General features: G+C 41.5%; 1 protein-coding gene across 1 annotated transcript in view; it reads right to left on the reverse strand.

Moving 5' to 3' along the window:
• IMPG1 (interphotoreceptor matrix proteoglycan 1) overlaps window positions 1-21,553 on the reverse strand; it is a 348,223-nt gene that overhangs the window by 55,195 nt on the left and 271,475 nt on the right. Inside the window, exons 13-14 of the mRNA XM_082249671.1 lie at window positions 17,492-18,588; window positions 13,681-13,900 (exon numbers count right to left, since the gene is read on the reverse strand). Coding sequence (XP_082105797.1) covers window positions 13,681-13,900; window positions 17,492-18,588 — 1,317 coding nt within the window. The remainder of the gene's footprint in view (window positions 1-13,680; window positions 13,901-17,491; window positions 18,589-21,553) is intronic.

The raw sequence follows: 21,553 nt of genomic DNA on the forward strand, positions 1-21,553 counted from the left end.
GCTGGAGCTGGGCGACGGGCTGGATGTTGAGATCCAGTGGTCACCCCAGCCGGCCTACGAGCGCGTGCAGGCCCTAGCTCCGCGCTGGGTCAGCCGCGACATAGTCCCATTGGACGGGGACTGGCCCTGCGAGTTAAACGTCTCGCCAGGTCGCCTACGACCAGTGAGAACCTGACTCACAGCGTCCGTATTGGTCGACAGCCCCCCACCTCGGTGGAGAGGGGTTCTGTTAGGAGTGGGTGCCCGCCTGTTCCGGTATGGTGAGTAGAATGTTCCCCCTCCCCCCTGTCGGGTTTTGGGAATAGATGCGGGCCCTTCTGTGGATGGTCGGACCCTCATGATCCCGGGTCCCCTCTATCCTGTGACACACTCCACATATCTCCCTACTTGCAGGTATACCACTCCAGGATTGGGAACTGACTATGTACATAAGTCACTGCAAGGAGCCTGCATTATAAAAGGAAGGAGCCATGACTGAGCTCAGTCAGGGATGGACAGGGCGCCGCTGGCGTTACTGTTTGAAAATAGCCATGCAGAGGGGTGATACGGTCAAGCACCTACCTATTGAATAGCGATGCAGGCCGCACGGACCGCCAGCCTTCCACAGGCCACACGGACCGCCATCCTTCCGCAGGCCGCACTGGCCGCCATCCATCCGCAGGCCGCACGATTCTTCTGCAAGCCGCCGTCCTTCTGCAGGCTGCATGGACCGCCATCCCTCCGCAGGCCGCACGGACCGCCATCCTTCCGCAGGCAGAGCCGTAGGCCGCGCGGGGCCGCCATTTTGGCGTAGCCTAATGTCTCCTACATGGGTGCGGCCATTTTGGAGACACCCAGCTAGCTCGTGGAGTAGCGGTGGGTGTGCCGGAAGGCGTGTAAAGGGGCGGAGCCTCCTCCTTTACCCGGGTAAATCGATTCACAAGACTTCCTGTTCTGTAAGGACAGTGCTGAGAGCAGTTCGGTAGAAGCTTCTGTGCATCAGGTGGTGAGCCCTTGGGGTCTCTCTTTCTCTCTCTGTGGGGTCCGAAGCAGCACCTTTTTACCACAGACTACCAAGGGGAAAGCACTGCATCGCAGACGGGGACCTTCCTTTTCCGCTCATAAAATTTTTTTTCGCTCCTCTGGGGCGGGCGATAAGGCAAAGTCCTCCAAAGCCCCCCCAGGGGGATTCAAAGGGCGCTGGTCGAGTAAACAAAGGTCCGGCCCTGCCAGACCTGAAGATAAGACCAATACAGCCTGAAGGTGCGCCCCCACCCATATCTGGGGTGGGGGGACGTCTTCACCGGTTTCCGGACCCATGGCTCTCCAGGATTCCAGACAAATGGGTTCAAGAGGTCATACGGTCGGGATACAAGATCGAGTTTCGATCACTTCCACCGGTGCGGTTCTTCAATTCCAATATCCGACTATCCCCGGACTGCTTAGAAGCTTTGCGAGGGGCAGTGACGGATTTAATGCAACAAGGAGTGGTGGTCCACGTTCCTTGGACAGAACGTTTTCAGGGGTTCTATTCGAACCTATTCCCAATACCCAGAAAAGAGGGCAAGGTGCGTTCAATTCTGGACTTGAGAGCACTCAATCTTTTTGTCCAGGTACAAAAATTCAAGATGGAGTCCATTCGCACAGTAGTGGCCTCCCTGCATCAGGGGGATTTTCTGGCGTCCATAGACATCAAGGATGCCTATCTTCACATTCCCATTTATGCAGGACATCAGCGTTTTCTTCGCTTTTCCGTGGGAGAGAACCATTATCAGTTTGCGGCGTTACCCTTTGGTCTCGCCTCTGCTCCCCGGGTCTTCACAAAGGTCTTGGCCCCAGTTTTGGCACTGTTGCGACAGCAGGGCATATCAGTTCTAGGCTACCTAGACGACCTTCTACTCCATGCGGAGTCTCCGCAGGCTCTGTTACTAAACTTGGAGATCACGATGATCTCTTTGGAAGAGTTCGGGTGGCTGGTGAACTGGCAGAAATCATCCCTGGTCCCTACCAGGAGACTGAACTATCTGGGCCTAAGTTTGGATACATCCTTAGCAAGAGTGTTTCTCCCGGTGGAGAAACTCAGGAAGATTCAGTCGGCGACTCAGTTATTATTGACCGTCAACTGGCCGTCTCTGCGGACTTGCATGAGGGTTCTGGGACTGATGGTGGCCTCCTTCGAGGCTCATACCCGGATTTTCCAAAAGGAGATTCTTCTCAAATGGAACCGGAATCCCGATTCCCTGGACAATCGGATCCGGCTGAGCGAACGGACCAGGGAATCTCTGGTTTGGTGGCTTCGATCACCAATGCTCAGTCAGGGGAAGTCATTTCTTCCAATCTATTGGACGATTGTCACTACGGATGCCAGTCTATCCGGGTGGGGTGGGGTTCTCGGCAGACGATCTGCTCAGGGGCTCTGGTCCCTGGAAGAATCCAGGTTACCGATAAATGTATTGGAACTGAGAGCGATCAGACTTGTCTGATTCACTGGACCGAGCAGCTCCGGGGCAGCCCGGTGCGGATCCAGTCGGACAATGCCATGGCCGTGGCTTACGTCAATCACCAGGGGGGCACCAAGAGTGTCCTGGCGGCCATGGAAGTGGCCAGCATCTTTCGTTGGGCGGAACGATTTGTTCCAGCCCTCTCCGCGGTATTCATTCCGGGGGTGGAGAATTGGCAGGCAGATTTCCTCAGCCGCCAGATTCTGGATCAAGGGGAATGGTCTCTTCATCCAGAGGTATTTCACCAACTTTGCCTTCGTTGGGGCACCCCGGATGTGGATCTGTTGGCATCTCGGCTCAACAGGAAGGTGCGGAGGTTTGTAGCTCGCTCCCGCGATCCTCTAGCGGACGCCGCAGACGCGCTGGTCGCCCCGTGGGGGCAGTACAAGCTACTGTATGCCTTTCCTCCTCTCAAATTGCTGCCGAAACTTCTTCGCAGGATAGAGGTGGAGGGAATTCCAGTTATCCTGGTAGCTCCGGACTGGCCTCGTCGGGCCTGGTACGCCGACCTGGTCAGGCTGGTCGCAGACGTTCCTTGGCGACTTCCTCTCAGGGAGGATCTGCTGTCTCAGGGACCGATCTTCCATCCTGCTTTACGATCGCTGGCTTTAACGGCCTGGCTGTTGAGACCCAGGTGCTGAAGGACAAGGGGTTGTCAGCTTCAGTTATTCCTACTCTAATTAAAGCAAGGAAAGCGACTTCCAGAAAAGTCTATCATCGCACATGGAAGTCCTACATCGCGTGGTGTGAATCCCTTGGGTTTCCTCCACGTTCCTACTCGGTGGCCCGTATATTGGCTTTTCTGCAAAAGGGGGTTGAGCAGAAACTGTCCTTGAGCACTATCAAGGGTCAGGTTTCAGCGTTAGCAATCTTCTTTCAGAGGCCTCTGGCTAATCATTCCTTGGTGTGGAGTTTCATCCAGGGGGTGCGGCACCTGGCTCCGCCGGTGCGCGCGCCCTTGCCGCCCTGGGATCTTAATTTGGTGTTGTCAGTTCTTCAGAAACTTCCCTTTGAAAATATTAGGGAGATTCCCTTGCTTACCTTATCCCAGAAGGTGGCCTTTTTGGTGGCTATCACGTTTGCACGCAGGGTGTCAGAACTGGCCGCATTGTCCTGTCATTCCCCATATCTGGTGGTTCATAGGGATAAGGTGGTTCTTCGTCCGAATCCATCCTTCCTTCCTAAGGTGGTTTCAGATTTCCATCTAAATGAAGATATTGTATTACCTTCCCTGTGTCCTAAGCCCAGTCATCCTCGGGAGTTTGCGTTACACTCCTTGTATGTAGTTCGGGCGATCAGGGTGTACTTGACTACTACGGAATCTTTCCGTGAGACGGATTCACCTTTTGTGATCACGGATGGCCCTAGAAAGGGGTTGCCTGTGTCTGCCGCGACTATCTCTAGATGGATCAGACAGACGGTGGTACAGGCTTATTCTATTAAGGGTCGGGTTCCTCCGTTCCCTGTTAAGGCGCACTCCACTCGGGCGCTTAGTGCTTCCTTGGCCTTCCGCCATCAGGCGTCAGTGGTTCAGGTTTGCAAGGCGGCTACCTGGTCGTCGGTTCATACCTTTACAAAATTTTACAAAGTTGATGTGCTGGCATCGGCGGATGCCTCTTTTGGCCGCAAGGTTCTGCAGGCCGCTGTTTGAGGAGACTGGTGGTCTACCTCGAGGGTTTTTTTCTGTTGGGTTTTCAGTTGAGTCTCATCCTTTTGTCTGATGAGCCTTTAAGACTTCTGGTTGGCACCGGTTGGGCCTTCTGGATTGGATTTTGATTTCCGTTATCCCACCCCTCATTTGTGGCACTGCTTTGGGACGTCCCTACTGATATTAATCAAAGAGGACTGCGTCTGTCAATGAGCGACAGAGAAAATTGGATTTTTTTGTAAGAACTTACCGTAAAATCCTTTTCTCTTAATCTCATTGACAGACGCAATACCTATTTTGAGTTGGGTTGGGTTAAATTCTCTGACACTGCTTTGTGAAATAACTGACATCCTGTAGCAGGGAGAGAGAGGATATACCCTCTGGGACTGCCCCTAAGGTGTGGCCAGAACGTTTTTCCTGCCTAGTGTCCTACTCCTGTAGGGGGCAGCATAACCCTACTGATATTAATCAAAGAGGACTGCGTCTGTCAATGAGCTTAAGAGAAAAGGATTTTACGGTAAGTTCTTACAAAAAATCCAATTTTACTTGTAAGCAAAATGTGTCAGATTAGGCCTGGTCTTTAGGAAGCACAGTGTGTATATGTAATGTACAATTTTGCTAGTCCTCTATATCTACAGTGCCTTGCAAAAGTATTCTGCCCCCTTGAACTTTGCGACCTTTTGCCACATTTCAGGCTTCAAACATAAAGATATAAAACTGTATTTTTTTGTGAAGAATCAACAAGTGGGACACAATCATGAAGTGGAACGAAATTTATTGGATATTTCAAACTTTTTTAACAAATAAAAAAATGAAAAATTAGGCGTGCAAAATTATTCAGCCCCCTTAAGTTAATACTTTGTAGAGCCACCTTATGCTGCAATTACAGCTGTAAGTCGCTTAGGGTATGTCTCTATCAGTTTTGCACATCGAGAGACTGAAATTTTTGCACATTCCTCCTTGCAAAACAGCTTGAGCTCAGTGAGGTTGGATGGAGAGCGTTTGTGAACAGCAGTTTTCAGTTCTTTCCGCAGATTCTCGATTGGATTCAGGTCTGGACTTTGACTTGGCCATTCTAGCACCTGGGTATGTTTATTTGTGAACCATTCCATTGTAGATTTTGCTTTATGTTTTGGATCATTGTCTTGTTGGAAGACAAATCTCTGTCCCAGTCTCAGGTCTTTTGCAGACTCCATCAGGTTTTCTTCCAGAATGGTCCTGTATTTGGCTCCAACCATCTTCCCATCAATTTTAACCATCTTCCCTGTCCCTGCTGAAGAAAAGCAGGCCCAAACCATGATGCTGCCACCACCATGTTTGACAGTGGGCATGGTGTGTTGAGGGTGATGAGCTGTGTTGCTTTTATGCCAAACATAACGTTTTGCATTGTTGCCAAAAAGTTCGATTTTGGTTTCATCTGACCAGAGCACCTTCTTCCACATGTTTGGTGTGTCTCCCAGGTGGCTTGTGGCAAACTTTAAACAACACTTTTTATGGATATCTTTAAGAAATGGCTTTCTTCTTGCCACTCTTCCATAAAGGCCAGATTTGTTCAGTATACGACTGATTGTTGTCCTATGGACAGAGTCTCCCACCTCAGCTGTAGATCTCTGCAGTTCATCCAGAGTGATCATGGGCCTCTTGGCTGCATCTCTGATCAGTCTTCTCCTTGTATGAGCTGAAAGTTTAGAGGGACGGCCAGGTCTTCGTCTTCGATTTGCAGTGGTCTGATACTCCTTCCATTTCAATATTATCGCTTGCACAGTGCTCCTTGGGATGTTTAAAGCTTGGGAAATCTTTTTGTATCCAAATCCAGCTTTAAACTTCTCCACAACATTATATCGGACCTGCCTGGTGTGTTCCTTGTTTTTCATGATGCTCTTTGCGCTTTAAACGGACCCCTGAGACTATCACAGTGCAGGTGCATTTATACGGAGACTTGATTACACACATGTGGATTCTATTTATCATCATTAGTCATTTAGGTCAACATTGGATCATTCAGAGATCCTCACTGAACTTCTGGAGAGAGTTTGCTGCACTGAAATTAAAGGGGCTGAATAATTTTGCACGTTCAATTTTTCAGTTTTTTATTTGTTAACAAAGTTTGAAATATCCAATAAATTTCATTCCACTTCATGATTGTGTCCCACTTGTTGTTGATTCTTCACAAAAAATTACAGTTTTATATCTTTATGTTTGAAGCCTGAAATGTGGCAAAAGGTCGCAAAGTTCAAGGGGGCCGAATACTTTCGCAAGGCACTGTATATTGTTTTTTTTCCCCCCCAAAAAACTGCTTTTTAAAAACTGCTGTGCAAATACCGTGGGACATAAAAAAAAATGTAATAACCGCCATTTTTTTTTCTAGGGCCTTTGCTAAAAATATAGATCAAATGTTTGGGGGTTCTAAGTAATTGTCTAGTAAAAAAATACAGGTTTTTACTTGTAAGCAAAATGTGTCAGATTAGGCCTGGTCTTTAGGAAGCACAATGTGTATATGTAATGTACAATATTGCTAGTCCTCTATATCTATATTGTGAGAGAGAAACTATAAATCGTAATAAAACATTTAAGACATATATTTAAAGGATTTACATGAAGCTTGCCATGTTAATAAACATTTAAAAATGCTAAAAATTCCTTTTAAAATGGAAAGATAATCTTAATCAGCATAGTCCTATTTAACAGAAACAATATGTGGGAGAGAAGTAAAGGACATATATGAAGGATGCAAATTACTAAGCACGTTACTTTTTATATCTGAGATGTACATCCTGTGAAAATATGCTTTTTTTATGTTGCAAGACACTGTAGATTTTAATGTATTTTCTTCTATATGTGTGAAATATATAATATTATATTTATAGAGATGGGGGGGGGGGGAGATTGCTGTTTGTTCTCTCCATATTTTACAATTAACTTTTCCAACTATAAATGTAATTTCTATTGAGCTGTGTTTTCTCATAGTATGTCCAAAATAAGACAGCTTCAGTCTAGTTATCTGAGGTTCTATTAAAAGGTTGGGCTTGATTTGCTGAAATGTTAATGTGTTTGTTTTTCTTGCTCTCCATGGTATTCTTAGAACTCTTTGCCAACACCAAAATTTGAAAGCATCAATACATTTCCTGTCTTGTCTAGCCTTCACATCCATCCAGAGTGACAGAAAATACCATAGTCTAGACAATTATCTTATCTTTGTACTTTCTATTATGCTGAATATTCATTTAAAAAAAACTGCCAGTGCCTACTAGTAAAACTTTTTTTTCCTTTTACAAAATTTCTTATCGGGCTGTAACGCTCCAGCTCTATGTAACAAGGACAAGACCTCATGGTTAAGGATCATGAAGCTTATTATTTTGAAAAATCTTAGAAATTATGTGTCTGTGAATTTATCCTGGTCATAGTATAGCAAATAGTGGTTAGTCACATTCAACTTAAATTTTTCTGTGAGATTGAAGTGTTACTAAACCCCACCACCTGGGGCACATGTCCTGGGTATTTCTGCTTGGTGCCCCTGGTTTTGCCACACCTAGCTGGCTGGAAAGCAATGTAGGGCTGATCTATGCAAATACCTGCTTAGCTCTGGCTCTGACATCACTCTTCAGAGTCAGAGCAGTGTGGGAGCAGTGTAGCCTTTTTTTTTCCAATAACCATCGACATCTATGATTTCTACAAATGCACAAGAAACAATCAGTGCAAAACTAACCTAAAATAAATCAAAATCTAAAAGCAGATGTACACTCAGGGTCACATTATCAAGTCCTAGCATAAGTCCAATAATAAGTAAACAGTGCAGCGCTAGCATAAATCAACTAATGAATGGACTCAGGATAATAAATTAAGATAATGAAGAACACACAAGATCCCAGAGAGTGATGTCAGTGCTTCTAAATAAAATCTTGCAGGTGATTAAGGTGCCAATCCTCCACCACAGGCAACAATAACAGCTCACCTCACACAAAGACCCCTGAATCAACAGGTAGGTCAGTTGTGCTTTTCCCTTCTGGGGTGACAAATGAATAAAGATGAGTTCTCCTATGCAAATCCACCACAACAACCAGATATCCAGGGATGATGCAAGACTGGTGATCGCCAGCACAAATCTCTAGGGTAGTCCGGTCCCTTAGTCTATAGCCAAGTGACTCTCCAGGTTCCAAGTCTGCTATTTTCTTCATTGGAGAGGAGGGTCCTGTTTTGTGTCTACCTCACTCTTTGGGCATCACTCTCCAGCAGCTGGGTCTTCTCATTTTTTTTTTTTTTTGCTTCACTTGCTTTACTATTTCCTCCTGTGTCCTCTGGACTTGTGTCTTGAGACTGTCTTTACTCTTTTCTGCTCTCTTATAGTTTTTAAGCTATTCTTTAGTGGGTACAGCTTGGCAGGCGTTCTGTCCCAGGGTTAGCAGCGTCCAGCTTCAGATTTTTGTCCATTCGTAGCACACATGCCGCACACAGCCAAGTTTCCAACTCCTTCAACACCACCTGGCAAAACAACAACAACAGCAAGAGAGGGGCGCACCGACCTAGCGCATTACCACTATAAATTTTTCATTTACCACTATAAATTTTTCATTACACTTACAAACGCATGATATAAATATGCATGTCTTAACAAAGTAAAACCAATCACCTTCAGAACTGTTGCATTCTACCAGTAATATGGGAAGAACAGGAGGTGCCTGTGGTTTGGCTGACGCGGTTTAAGGGCAAACCCTCTTTCTCAGAGCCAAGAAAGCCTAAAAATGTGTCAGCCAAACCGCAGACGCCTCCTGTTCTTCCCATATTACTGGTAGACCAAAGCAGTTCTGAAGGCAATTGGTTCCACTTCTTAAGACATGCATACTTATATCTTGCGTTTGTGAGTATAACGACTGTTATTTTATTTTCAAAATATAATTTATTGTGGTAATGTGCCAGGTTGGTGCGCCCCTCTCTTGTTGTTGTAGTTTTGCAGTCTATAAGGATACCCAGTGTCTTGAGGGGGCAGCAAGGTCACAGGCGCTAAGAAAGAATTCCTACACTATATACACCTCAGGGTTCACTATTTGAGGGCAGGAGAATGACTTTTGGGCATTTATCTACTAACCACTACTGGAAGAGGGGGACATCTACACACCCATGTGAAGAGGCATTACAATTACCTGAATATACAGTAAGTTGACTCTTCTCCACTGACCATAAGTAAAACGGGGAAATTCTTTACTGATGATGCTTACATTAATGAACAATGTGAAGGGGGCACTTGAGTTTCTGGGTCCGAAAACAGGTTCAGACCCAACTTTGCTTGTTCTGTCTTTCATCCAAACATTGGACTTTTATCACTTTCAGCATGAGCTTAACAATATATATATATATATATATATATATATGTCCTTTAAAAAAAAAAAAAAAAAAAAAAAGTTCCATGGTGGTAATCCACCTTCAATCATGTAGTTCAGCAATGCAGATCAAACAATTATGAAGAATGATGCCGATCCACCTGCCGAATATCAATATAAAACAGCTGACTGCAGACATAATCCTCTCCCGATGACTGCTCACATGTGAATAACAGCTTTGGTGGATGACAGCTAAGTATAAATAAATAGGCGGGGTCTCCTAGGAGATGTCATTGACCAAACGTGTTCATGACAATATTTGATCAACGGTGTCACAGAACCCAGGCTTCTATAATGTTCACCAAACCTCCCTGAACCGAACCCAGGTATGTGCAACTTATCCCTACTGACCACCAATGTAAGGGCACTCTACATTGAACATGCTGCAGAGTGCATACACCAGACATATTTATGACTTTTAAATTCTTTAACCTGTATTATACCACAGACATACTTCTGACCTGTAAACTGTGTGATTGCTGACAGTGGAGCTGCTGGCAGAGTCTCTTGGGAAAAACAGTGTCCGTGAGTACCAGGAGGTTTACCTAAGGGTCTGCCCAGGAAGGGGGACCACTCCAGTGAAGTCATGGGGATCAAGGAGCTAGCTCACAAAGGAAGTGTAACAGTGAAGGGGGTGCCATCTAGTTGACCCTGAAGAATAGGAACAAAGGGGGTGCCAGGAAGGGCCCTGAAGATTGTTCTGCAGTACAGTACAGTTTACCTCAGACATTTCTTTTTTTACTACTTCACTGCTACTGACAAGGTGAAGCAGCGGCCTAGCTACACTCAGCATTATTCAGTCGTTCCCAGCTAATTGTGCATAGATATATAAGTTGGAGTATCCCACTCATTCCCTTTTCCCATCCAAGTTCTCAATAAAAACACAAAAACCAAAGCTCCTAGACTGTTTCCTGACTGAGCCAAAATCACTTTGAAAATGTTGAACTGTCCTGCTGTTGCTAATGGTAACCCAGGGGAACCCGTAACCAGCAGCTCCCAAGGGAGTAGTGCTTTTTGTGCTCTCTCCAGGCCAGCTCTTGTCTTCTCTGCTGCCATCCATATTTTGCTACCACTTGTTATCAACCCTTGGCTTGTTCCTTGATTGCTGCATAAACTGTTGGCGCTAAAATAATAATAATTCACCAGGGTGACTGCCTGTGTACCTATCCTGCTTGTCGGTGGTAGTTTGGCTAATGCTATAGTAACTGGTCTTTGAGCCTGACCCCTCATCATGACATATACACACAAAGTATTTACTGTATATCTATATTTTTAAAACCCTTTACTGCAATAGAAAAGATTTTTTTTCACAGTACAACAAAAAGAAAACAAATTACATCCCTTGAAAAATCAAGGAGTTACGTCTATTCATTTAATATGGTGTAAATGAGTATAGTTTTAAAGTATATTTAAAAGTATAATATTATTATGAGCAGAAATGATAAAAATACTAATAGGAGATCAACTGGCCAAAAAAAAGCATGGCTCAGAAAAAGGAGTCATTACCATGGTAAATTATGTTGTGGCAATCAACCTTGTTTATTAGAACAGGCATCAAGAACACATGCTGTATTATGCTTTATACACACTGTATAAAACATTTTCATTTTTAAAGTAGGTAAAAACTGCCCATGTTTATCAGTGTATTTACGATTCTTGCAAATAGCTGTCCGGTGATTTTATTGTTTTGTCCTACGATACAGAAATAGCTTATTGAACCATAACTATACTGTGTTTCTACAAAATTATTTTTCTTAGTATCTGTTATCGCACAGCATCAATAGAATCTGAAAAGCATATTAGTGCTTTAAAATCCCATATATGCACAGGCTCCTTACTATTCAATTTATAGAACAGCTTGAGGTAAAATTAAACAAGAAAGATAAAAAGCAAAGCTCAAGAGATATACAGTAATTGTAGTTTTGATGGATTACATGGCCAGAAAATAAATAGTTATCTAGCTACACATCCATAGTGCTCTGTGTGAAGTTGACTAGAGGAGCAGTTTGTGCATAGTAAAAGATTGCCAAATAACTAGTCACTGGGGAAATAGTTCTCACTCTGTGGGGATTTTAGAAGTGTGTACTGACAGTGCTTTTTGTGGCAATTTGTTGTTGGAGCCTAAATATGTAAATGATATAATAAGCATGGTTACATAGCAAAATACATATCGGGCTCTATGTAGTTTTTTTTTTCACATGACATGACCTGTCTGTCAAAGTCAGTAAGTTAAGACAGAAAGGGTGAAGTAGAGTAGACGTTCACAATGAGACATTTACAGTAGAACTGATTTATATTGATTCACGACCACTAATCAGATACAAACCTGAACTGAAAAACAGTAGGAGGCAAATAATTCAGTTTGAGGAGTCTTTGTACCCTAAAGAGTCTTCATGATGCTGGACATCTTACTATCACTAATCCATCTGTATAATATCCTCTGTCCATCAGTATAATCTCCACAACCAGCATGATAATCCCACCACCAGCACATGTCACTGCCCCTCCAACTACATGATTTTCTCACTACTTGTTTCCCCTTAATCCCGAACTACTGCCACTAGCATCATAACCCCCAACACCAATCCATCAGTCTAATATTCACGGGCAGCAAAATAACCCTCCACTCCTAATAGTGCAGCCTATCTCCACCACCAGCATATTAACCCACCCTCTCCCTATAATCCAGCAGTCCAATCTCCAACTCCAGCATTTTAACCCCCCCCCCCCCAACCTGGTGAGGCAGCCTAATGTGTGCCACCCGAATTAGAACCCCACACCCCCAGTCCAGCAGCCTAATCTCCACCACCAGCCTCATAACCCCCTACCATCAGTCCATCAGCCTAATCTCTTTTTCCATTATCAGAACCCTCCACCCCATGGTCCAACAGCAAAAATCCCCAGCAATCTAAAATCAACCACCGTTATCATAATCCCCTAACACCAGTCCAGCAGCCTAATGTCCACATCCAGCATTATAATCCCCCACCCTTGGTTTAGCAGTCTTTTAGGGGACACAAACATTTTAACCTCCCAAACCCCTATCCAGCAAACCTAAAATCAACCACCAACATTATAATCTCCCACCACCAGTTCGGCAGCCTAATCTTCGCAGCTAGTATTATAATCCCCCTGGTCAAGCAGCCTTAAATCCACTGCAAATGTTCAACCTCAGTCCTGCAACCGAAAATCAACCGCCAGTATCATAATCCCCTACCCCAGCTTAATATCCCAATCTGTGCCCCTGTCACTGGTGATGCTGTTTGAGATTTTTGCATCTCTCAAAATGGTGGGTTGACTGAAGGGCAGCTTGAAAAATTACATAACAGCGCTAATGCTTTATCACTACTGCTGTAGTCAGTCATTGTGGAAGCAGTAAACATTCAGTGATCTAAGGTATGTTAGTGTTTTTTATAGTGACATTTTTTATAGGAATGTTTCATGTTTACTACCAGAAATGGACAGTACAACTGTATACTGTGCAGCATATAATAAAGTTTAATATTTGTCTGTTTAGTTTTACAAGAAGCAAGGCATAAAGCTGAATGGAAATATGAAAATGACTTCACTTGCAGCGAAGCTCCTTCTGAAAGGTGAAAAGCATTTTTGCTTACCTCATCTCTTCCTAAGCAGCAGAAACTCACTTTGTTCCACCAAAGCTCTGGCTTGTGGAAGAGCTCATAGTGTCCTCACTTAGAATACGGGAATGATGGTCCCACATTGTAAGTGATGGCATCACAGTTGCAATCGCCAGCTAGAGCATCAAAGAAAAGAGGCTGTGGGGTGTCAGTCATATGGTAGAAAGAGCCTGCAGGAGCAAGGAATAGGGTAAGCAAACATGCTTTTTACCGGTACCCTAAACAAAAACGAGCATTTAGCCCTTGCAGTGGCGCAGGAGCTCCAGAGCAAGGGTGTTTTTTTTTCATTTCCTCTGAGTTTAGAGTGAAGAGTCCTGGGATGTATATGTAGAACTGCCTGAACCAACCTGGAAATGGATCTCCATGCTGTGTTGAATCATTTAGTGTTGAATTGGATGGCACTGAAGAGCAGAATGTTCCTGATCTTTCCTCACACCACACATGAAATATTTCACATTGTACTAGTATGTTCAGAAATACAAGTTGTTTTCTTATTGGAAATATTTTAAACATGCTATGTTCCTGTATTAATTTCTTACCTTGTTCGATGTCCAGAGAATAGCTGTCTATCTGCAAATTGAGTAGTTGAGCTGCATGATTGCAAAACTCTTCTAAAATGCAATGGACGGCCTTGGTAACATTATAGGGCAATGGTTTAGCAAATTTCAGTTTGCTGTTAACAATCACGCTCCCTTTCTTGAAGTTGAGGATTTCAAGGTTTTTAAATCCAGTGAGATTGGACTGCAGATACGGGAGCAGCTGTAAGAAACACTGTGCGTTATTTGAACACAAATAATTGTTTGTTTACACTTGACAATTATTGCTTTTGTTTGTCGATGTCAGTTAGATATTGTTTGAGCTACCGTGTTCTTCTAATACCGATATATTTGTGTATTTACTGTAAGTTTTAAATAAGTTAAACGTAATTTAAGAGTGGCGTACATTTCTACAGTTTACTTTTTTGATTGGTTATATTTAATGTCTTAATTTTGAAACCTATTGAAACCTAAAAATAAAAATTGAATATATTGGAGAATAGCAGTTCCTAGATTTAGTGGTTCCATTACTTATATCAGGCTTTTTACCTTTATTTTTACCTGCTAAGCCTGTGCATAACACTTAATGTCGTAGGGTGGCTACGCTCACTATCTATACTGTGTCTTTTGAGGGGGTCAGTCATGTTTGTCACCCAAATACCTATAAAAGTGCTGCGCCAGAAATACTTAATCAATATATAAACAGGTGATATTGATGGTGTAATAAATATCAAAAGAGTCTAAAATAAAGTCCATAAGTGTCCAAATAAAGGTCACCCGGATTATTGCACTGATATTTGTATACTTATTTGCACCAGTATTAATTTGCTGTTTCAATTGTTAATACTATCTTTGGTTTTTTCACTAGTTGGTTGCGCTGATAATCTATTGATTATTATGTTTGTCACCGTGGCTGGAATTCAATCTTCCTTTCTTCATCTTCATTACATAGGGGATGAAGGGACACTGCGATTCTGGCAAGATCAACAGTTATTTTCTATTTTGCTAAAATGATCTTAGCATGAAAAAAAAAAATGTTGCATTGCCCAATAATGTCAACACTAAGGGCTTGTGACAGAAGGAGAGACCAGTCTGAGGCAGAAATGTTGTCTCCTTTCTTCGCAGCCATTTCTTCTTCCTGTGCTTTAGCAACACTACTAATGTTTGGCCCCATTTTATCTATTTTGGTATATGTCACTATCAGATTCACTTTCAGTTTCCTTGTATGTCCTATATGCAAATTTTTCTCCTTTATTATCTTATGTATTTCCCTTGTGAATCATATTGTTTTTTAATTCCATTTGCTCTTACTAATGTGCCTGACATATAATTCAGTTGCCTCCAGGGTGCTACACTTAAATAGTGCCCACTGATTACAAACTCCTGCAATTAAGGTTTTGTTCTAATATCAAACCAAAGACATTGGTGATCACTAGACCCAATTTAAACTCCCAGTGAATTTTCATTTGTCGGTACTAGGTCTAGAAGAAGATCTCTGTCTGAACTATTTATTAAACCCCTTTCAATGCCTCCAACATGTTTCTGTTCCAGCTTGTACACACAGTTTGAAAATTCCAATTAATTTGTCCAGCTTGTTGAAGTTATAAAAACCTAAATACTTCTCACTTAATTGTCATTTGAGTTATCTAATCAATGAACAGGTTATCATAATCCCTCTCTGGCTTGTAGGTGGTTTGGGTTTAAAATATTATTATTATTATTTTTTTTTTAGTTAATGTTAGCTTGTTGGTATTTTTAACATAAAAATAGTAGTTAGACTTCCCCTCTTTCTTTTTTTCTCTGTCATTATTGTATAGTGTATATCCTGGAATAAATATTTCCCAGTATGTCCCAAACCCTGAACCATGTCCTTGTAATCGCAACAAAATGTTATCTATACATAAAAGTTGTCAGCTCACAAAATATGTTAATTAAAAAAAAAAAAAAAAGCATGAGTGCTTCCTCCTTTTGATCCATATTTCTTTTTTCCTTACCTCCTTTCCTCTAAAACAAGCACAGGGAAAAAAAAACATCATAATTTATTTGCAGAGAGCTGCCTTCTCGTTATTCAGGTGCTGAATTCATGGGGGGCCGGGGCCCCAACTGGATGCTGTTATTGCCCATCGCATTGTGATACAACTTTTAAGATGCACAGGCTGGAACAATGGCAGTGATTGCCAGAGACCATACATTAGTAAACTTGAATCTGACACACGCGGAGGTAACTTCTTTTGGGTGTCTCAGTATATCACACGCTTCTATTGTTGGCCACCCCAAGTTGCTCAGTTTATACAGTAATGAAATCTCCTTTAACCACTTTAGCCCGGAGGATTTGGCTGCTCAAAGATCAGGCCCTATTTTACGATTTGGCACTGTGTGACTTTAACGGACAATTGCGCACTGTACCCAAATGAAATTGACGTCCTTTTTTTTCCCCACAAACAGAGCTTTCTTTTAGTGGTATTTGATCACCTGTGCAATTTATATTTTTTTGCACTATAAACAAAAAAAGAGCGACAATCTTGAAAAAATAACAATATTTTTTAAATTTTTTATATGAAATTCTCAAAAAAAATGTAAACATCAAACTTTTTTTACATTTTAGGCCAATTTGTTTTCTGCTACATATTTTTGATAAAAAAAATAGCAATAAGCGTATTTTGATTGGTTTGCGTGAAAGCTATTGCGTTTACTTACTACGGGAAAGATTTATGTCATTTTTATTGTTTTTTTTTTTAACTAGTAATGGTGCGATCTGCAATTTTTTTTTGCGGGACTGCGACATTGCAGGGGACAGATCGGACCCCTGACTGACATTTTTGACACTTTTGGGGGTACCAGTAACATTACTACAGTAATCAGTGCTATAAAGATGCACTGTTACTGTAAAAATGACACTGGCAGGGAAGAGGTTAACTTTATTGGTGATCAAGGGGTTAAGTGTGTCCCTAGGGGCGTGATTCTAACTGTCAGGGGGTGTGGTTAGTGAAGTAACCACAGAGACATTCGGTCCTATATAGCAGGATCGCATAGCCTCTGTGGTTACTTCAGGGAGAATGACAGACGGCTGTGTTTACATCAGCCGTCTGTCTTTCTCCCTCTCCTGCAGGAGAACGCGAGTGGCCGGCGGCCATTGGAGCGCCGGTCACACGCGCTGGCTCTCCAAGAAACGAGCGGGGGTGGGAGCGCGCCGGCGGCACCCGCTTACCCCCTACAGGTTTGTGGGTGAGCGACGTAGGTCTACGTCGCTTTGCCTGTAAGCGGCAGAGTGCCGCAGTAAATCCTCGTGAGCCGGTCGCAAAGTGGTTAAGATGATTTCATATAATTAAATATTTTTCCCAACTTTTTCACACATTACTGCTGTAAACCTTATCGTGTTTCTGAACTGTTAAAATCTTTTGTTACTCTTTTCTTGTTATTATGTTAAAAACTTTTATAAAAGCTTTTTAAAACTAACGCTTGCCATACATTATACATTTTTCTTATTCAATCTCCTTTAAATTTACCTTCAAGTATGTAGTTCAAGGGGCTGCCAGACTGCATAAAAATTTAAAGTGTTTAGGTTTGACCTCATATTTATTGTTTGGTAAATCTAAAAGAAAAAGGTTCAAGGAAATTGTATAATGTATGGCCAGGCTTACAATGATGTTTTAATACTCTGAAGGGGTGGACAAATGTAAAGAGTAATGTATGTCTTAACATTATCAGCCCTGAAGAATATGAAATATCAGTATATATAGTACTTTGCTCTCATATATAAAACATTGATAGTATAAGAATACAGTTTGGATTTCAATAATAAACATGTACCCACCAGGTGCAGAAACTGATGTTCAAGTGTTTTGTATTCTGGGGAACTCTTATTGAACAGGTCTTCAGAAAATGGCATATTAGTCACCCTAAGGCTGAAAAACACAATAAGTTCTTTTCCTCTACCAGTAGAAATTTCTGTAGTAGAAGTTAAATGGTGAAGGGAGGAAGAGGCTGCTGTATAGTTTGGGGGAACATCTGGACTTGACGTTGACATTTTACTTTCTTCTACCTCTGTGCTCAGTATATCTGTGTCTATATCATAAGCTCCGATTTCCGAGACTGTGGAGGCATCCTCTTTATAGGTGCTCAGTATGCTTGTGCTCATTATATCTGTGTCTATATCATGTGCTCCATTTCCTGAGACTGTGGAAGCATCCTCTTTATACGTTTCTGTAAAACTGGATTCTTGTACAGTAGAACTTATCATAGTAGTAGCTGTTAAAATGGTAGTATCATCCAGGGTAGTAGAGATGCTCTTATCTTCATATTCTTGAGAGTTCTCTAGCACCACTGATTGATCTGTTGATAAGGAAATTGAAGAGGTTGGAGTAATTTGATCAAAGAATGTAATGACTTCTGCAGTAGTTTCTTCAAGGTCTACAATTCCTTCTGAGCTAGCATTTTCGAGTTCTGCAGTTACTTCTGTAGCAGTGCCTATAAGTACTTCCATAGCTTTTGTTGTAACATCTTTGGTCACTTCCAAAGTTTCTGTCCTTAAGTCTTTGGCAATTGCAGCTTCTTCTAAAGTACTGTCTGCAAGTACTTTTATTTTTTCTGTTGTTGTGTATTCAGGTTGTGCTATAATTTCACGAGTTGTTCCGTCATCTACGTCTAGTGCCTCCAAACTAGTCACTTCCAATTTTTTTGGTGTAGTTACTTCAAGTGTTTCTATAACTCCTGGACCAGTGATGGAACTAATTGCTTCATAGTCAGTGGCAAGTTCAGATGGTGCAACAGTCAAAAAAGCAGATTCCATCTCTTGGGCAGTGGACACTGACAGATCTGAATCTAAATAAGCAGGTAATGTTTTAACTGTTCCAATGGTTATTGCATCAGTGGATGAAATATGTTCCTTTAAATCATCTGAATGATCTATACCTGTAATAAAAAATAACATTAAAACATGTGTTGTACTTTTTAATTAGCATCATTCTTAGTTGTTGTGTGTTCATTTTTATTATTATACACAAGAAAAACAATCTAAGAAAATCAAAAGTCAGGGTTTCAGCATGATTTCCACTGTATTTTTAATTATATCTACAATGTAATTATAATCACATGTCTAAAGTGATTTAGTCTCACCAAGTAAATAAGGACACGTGTTTTCACTTCTTACCATTTATCTAAAATTATTCTATTGTCTTAATTCTAACATTTGTGAGTGCTTGTATAATTGTGGTGGGAACATTAGATTGTAATGTAGAAATCTTATCCTACCTTACCTTATTATATATATATATATATATATATATATATATATATATATATATATATATATATATATATGTGTGTGTGCGTGTGTATAATATATATATATATATTTGTGAGCAATTGGTCTATCCGACCAAATACAGCGCTTGCTTGGTGTTAAATCTAAGCCAGCACTCTAGTAAATATAAAGTGCAATAGTGTTAACACTATTAAAACTATTGCACTTTATATTCACTAGAGTGTTGGCTTAGATTTAACACCAAGCAAGCGCTGTGTTTGGTCGGATAGACCAATTGCTCACAACTACCTCACTATTTTTATACAGCAGCTGCTATCTCACATATTTATTTATTAATATTAGATTGCACTTTTACCTTATTCACCCTTTTCCAGTGGCGCGTGAAAATATACTAGTATATTTTGCACCATATATATATATATATATATATATATATATATATATATATATATATGTGTGTATATATTTCCTGATCATTACAAATAAGAAAAAAAAACAGTACTCATAATAAATACATGTTATGCTTTCATTTAAATTACTGTACAATATAATCCGTTCTATTCAAATATGACCCCCAGAGTATGTGGGAGCTTGTGTGACTGTGACAGATCAAACAGATCACAATCCTAAAGCTGTAAAAAACAAATCCACATTTCACTTGACACTGTATTCATAGAAAATGGCAAAATTATGTTTGAAATGTCCATACAGATCATTCCACTCCATCTTTCTCTGTTTGGGCTATGGAGATTTCACAAAGATATCTATGTGCAAACACTTTGATTAGGCTGAATTTTCTATGACAAGGGGAGTGTACAGCTAGAATTTCTACTAGAGAATAGGGATGATCGAACGGTTTGGGTCGACCATCGGTTCGACCTGAACATTGACTGTTCGAAATTCGGCTGAATTCCGAACCTTTTGCTGAAATAGTTCGGAATTCGGCAACCAGAACCGACCAAAATGCAATGGGACAGGAACTGGGCTTTAAAAGCCCGTGATTGGACCAGAACCATCAGTAAAAGCCAATTGAGGGGGCAGGAGGATGCTAGGAATGTGATTGGAGTGACTAGGGGGTCCAGAGGCCAATCATTAGTGAATACGCCCCCCCAGTATATAAGATAGCCCCGCCAAATCTCTAGCACTTTAATACAGGGCTGTGGAAGAGAGTGGAAGCAGTTCTGTTACTCCTGCTTCAAAAGTGTAATTTAGCAATTATTAGTGTGAGGAAAGGGATATCTAGTGTAGTTAGGGTACTATTTTCCACTATAGTTAGATTCAATAATCTAGTTTCTGTAGGGAAAGTGTTAAGTGTCAGGGTAACCGTAGTGTAGGGTGAACTGACTCTGACTGCTATGGCAGGGTGACCAAACTCTTCCATGTCAGGGTGACCGCCATAGAAAAAAGATTGTTTGTATTAGAATTGCAATAGAGCAGGGTAGTGGCTCCGCTACTTTTACACCTGGCCGTTTTTGTTTCATTCGTTTTATTGGGCTTTTTTGTGGACGTCTTTGGAGGCAGGCATGACATCTAAACTTCTGTGTAGGGGTATATATACACACACACATGTATGTATATATACACATACACACATATAGGTGTGAAAGTAGCAGAACCCTGCGCTAATGAAATAATTTGCAGGCATAGGGCTCCGCTCCTATCACACCTATATGTGTGTATGTGTATAAATACATACATGTGTGTGTGTATATATACCCCTATGCAGAAGTTCAGATGTTATGCCTGCCTCCAAAGACGCCCAGAAAATGCCCAAAAAAACGCCTGCAACAAAAACGCCCAGGTGTGTTGTTGCAGGCGTTTTTTTTGGGCATTTTTTAGGCGTCTTTGGAGGCAGGCATAACATCTGAACTTCTGTATAGGGGTATATATACACACACATATAAAAAAGCCTGCAACAAAAACGGCCAGGTGTGAAAATAGCGGAGCCCTATGTCTGCTCTACTGTAATTCTAATACAAACGATCTTTTTTTTTTATGGTTCTGGACATGCTACAGAGCTGAAACTTCAGAGGTACACTTTTTAGACCCCCCCAGACACTAAATCCAAAGAAATCTCATTTTTTCAATAATTGGCTCTCTATCAAAAACGACAATTTTTAAGAACTTTTTTTTGTGTGATTAATAGTCCATGGGGCATGACCCAGAACCCTAGGCACTTTTTAGGGGCATTTATTGGGTTTTAGGGCTTCAAATTTGTGTTTTTTGATTACAGAAGTTCGGGTCCCATTGATTTCAATGGGGTTCTGAAATCCGGGCTGAACTTTCGGGAAGTTCGGGTGTTTTGGTCGAACCGAACTTTTCAAAAGTTTGATCATCCCTACTAGAGAAGACTAGTCATGAAGTTGACTTTTTTTACATATCATACTCTTAATAAGCACGTCTACTGAAAGTCATTTGCTGGACTTTTTTAACAAAAATGTACAGTGTGTGTATATTCTAGTCCACAGCATTTATCTTTAAAAAATGTCCAATGGTGCATCATTTTAACATTTTATATATATATATATATATATATATATATATATTGTAATTTCCAGAGATTGCCTTATTCTGTGAGTTTGATAGCAAATTTAAAAGCAAATTAGAGAAGAG

The sequence above is a fragment of the Pelophylax lessonae genome, assembly GCF_965119305.1.
Source record: "Pelophylax lessonae genome assembly, chromosome: 3".
NCBI lineage: Eukaryota > Metazoa > Chordata > Amphibia > Anura > Ranidae > Pelophylax > Pelophylax lessonae.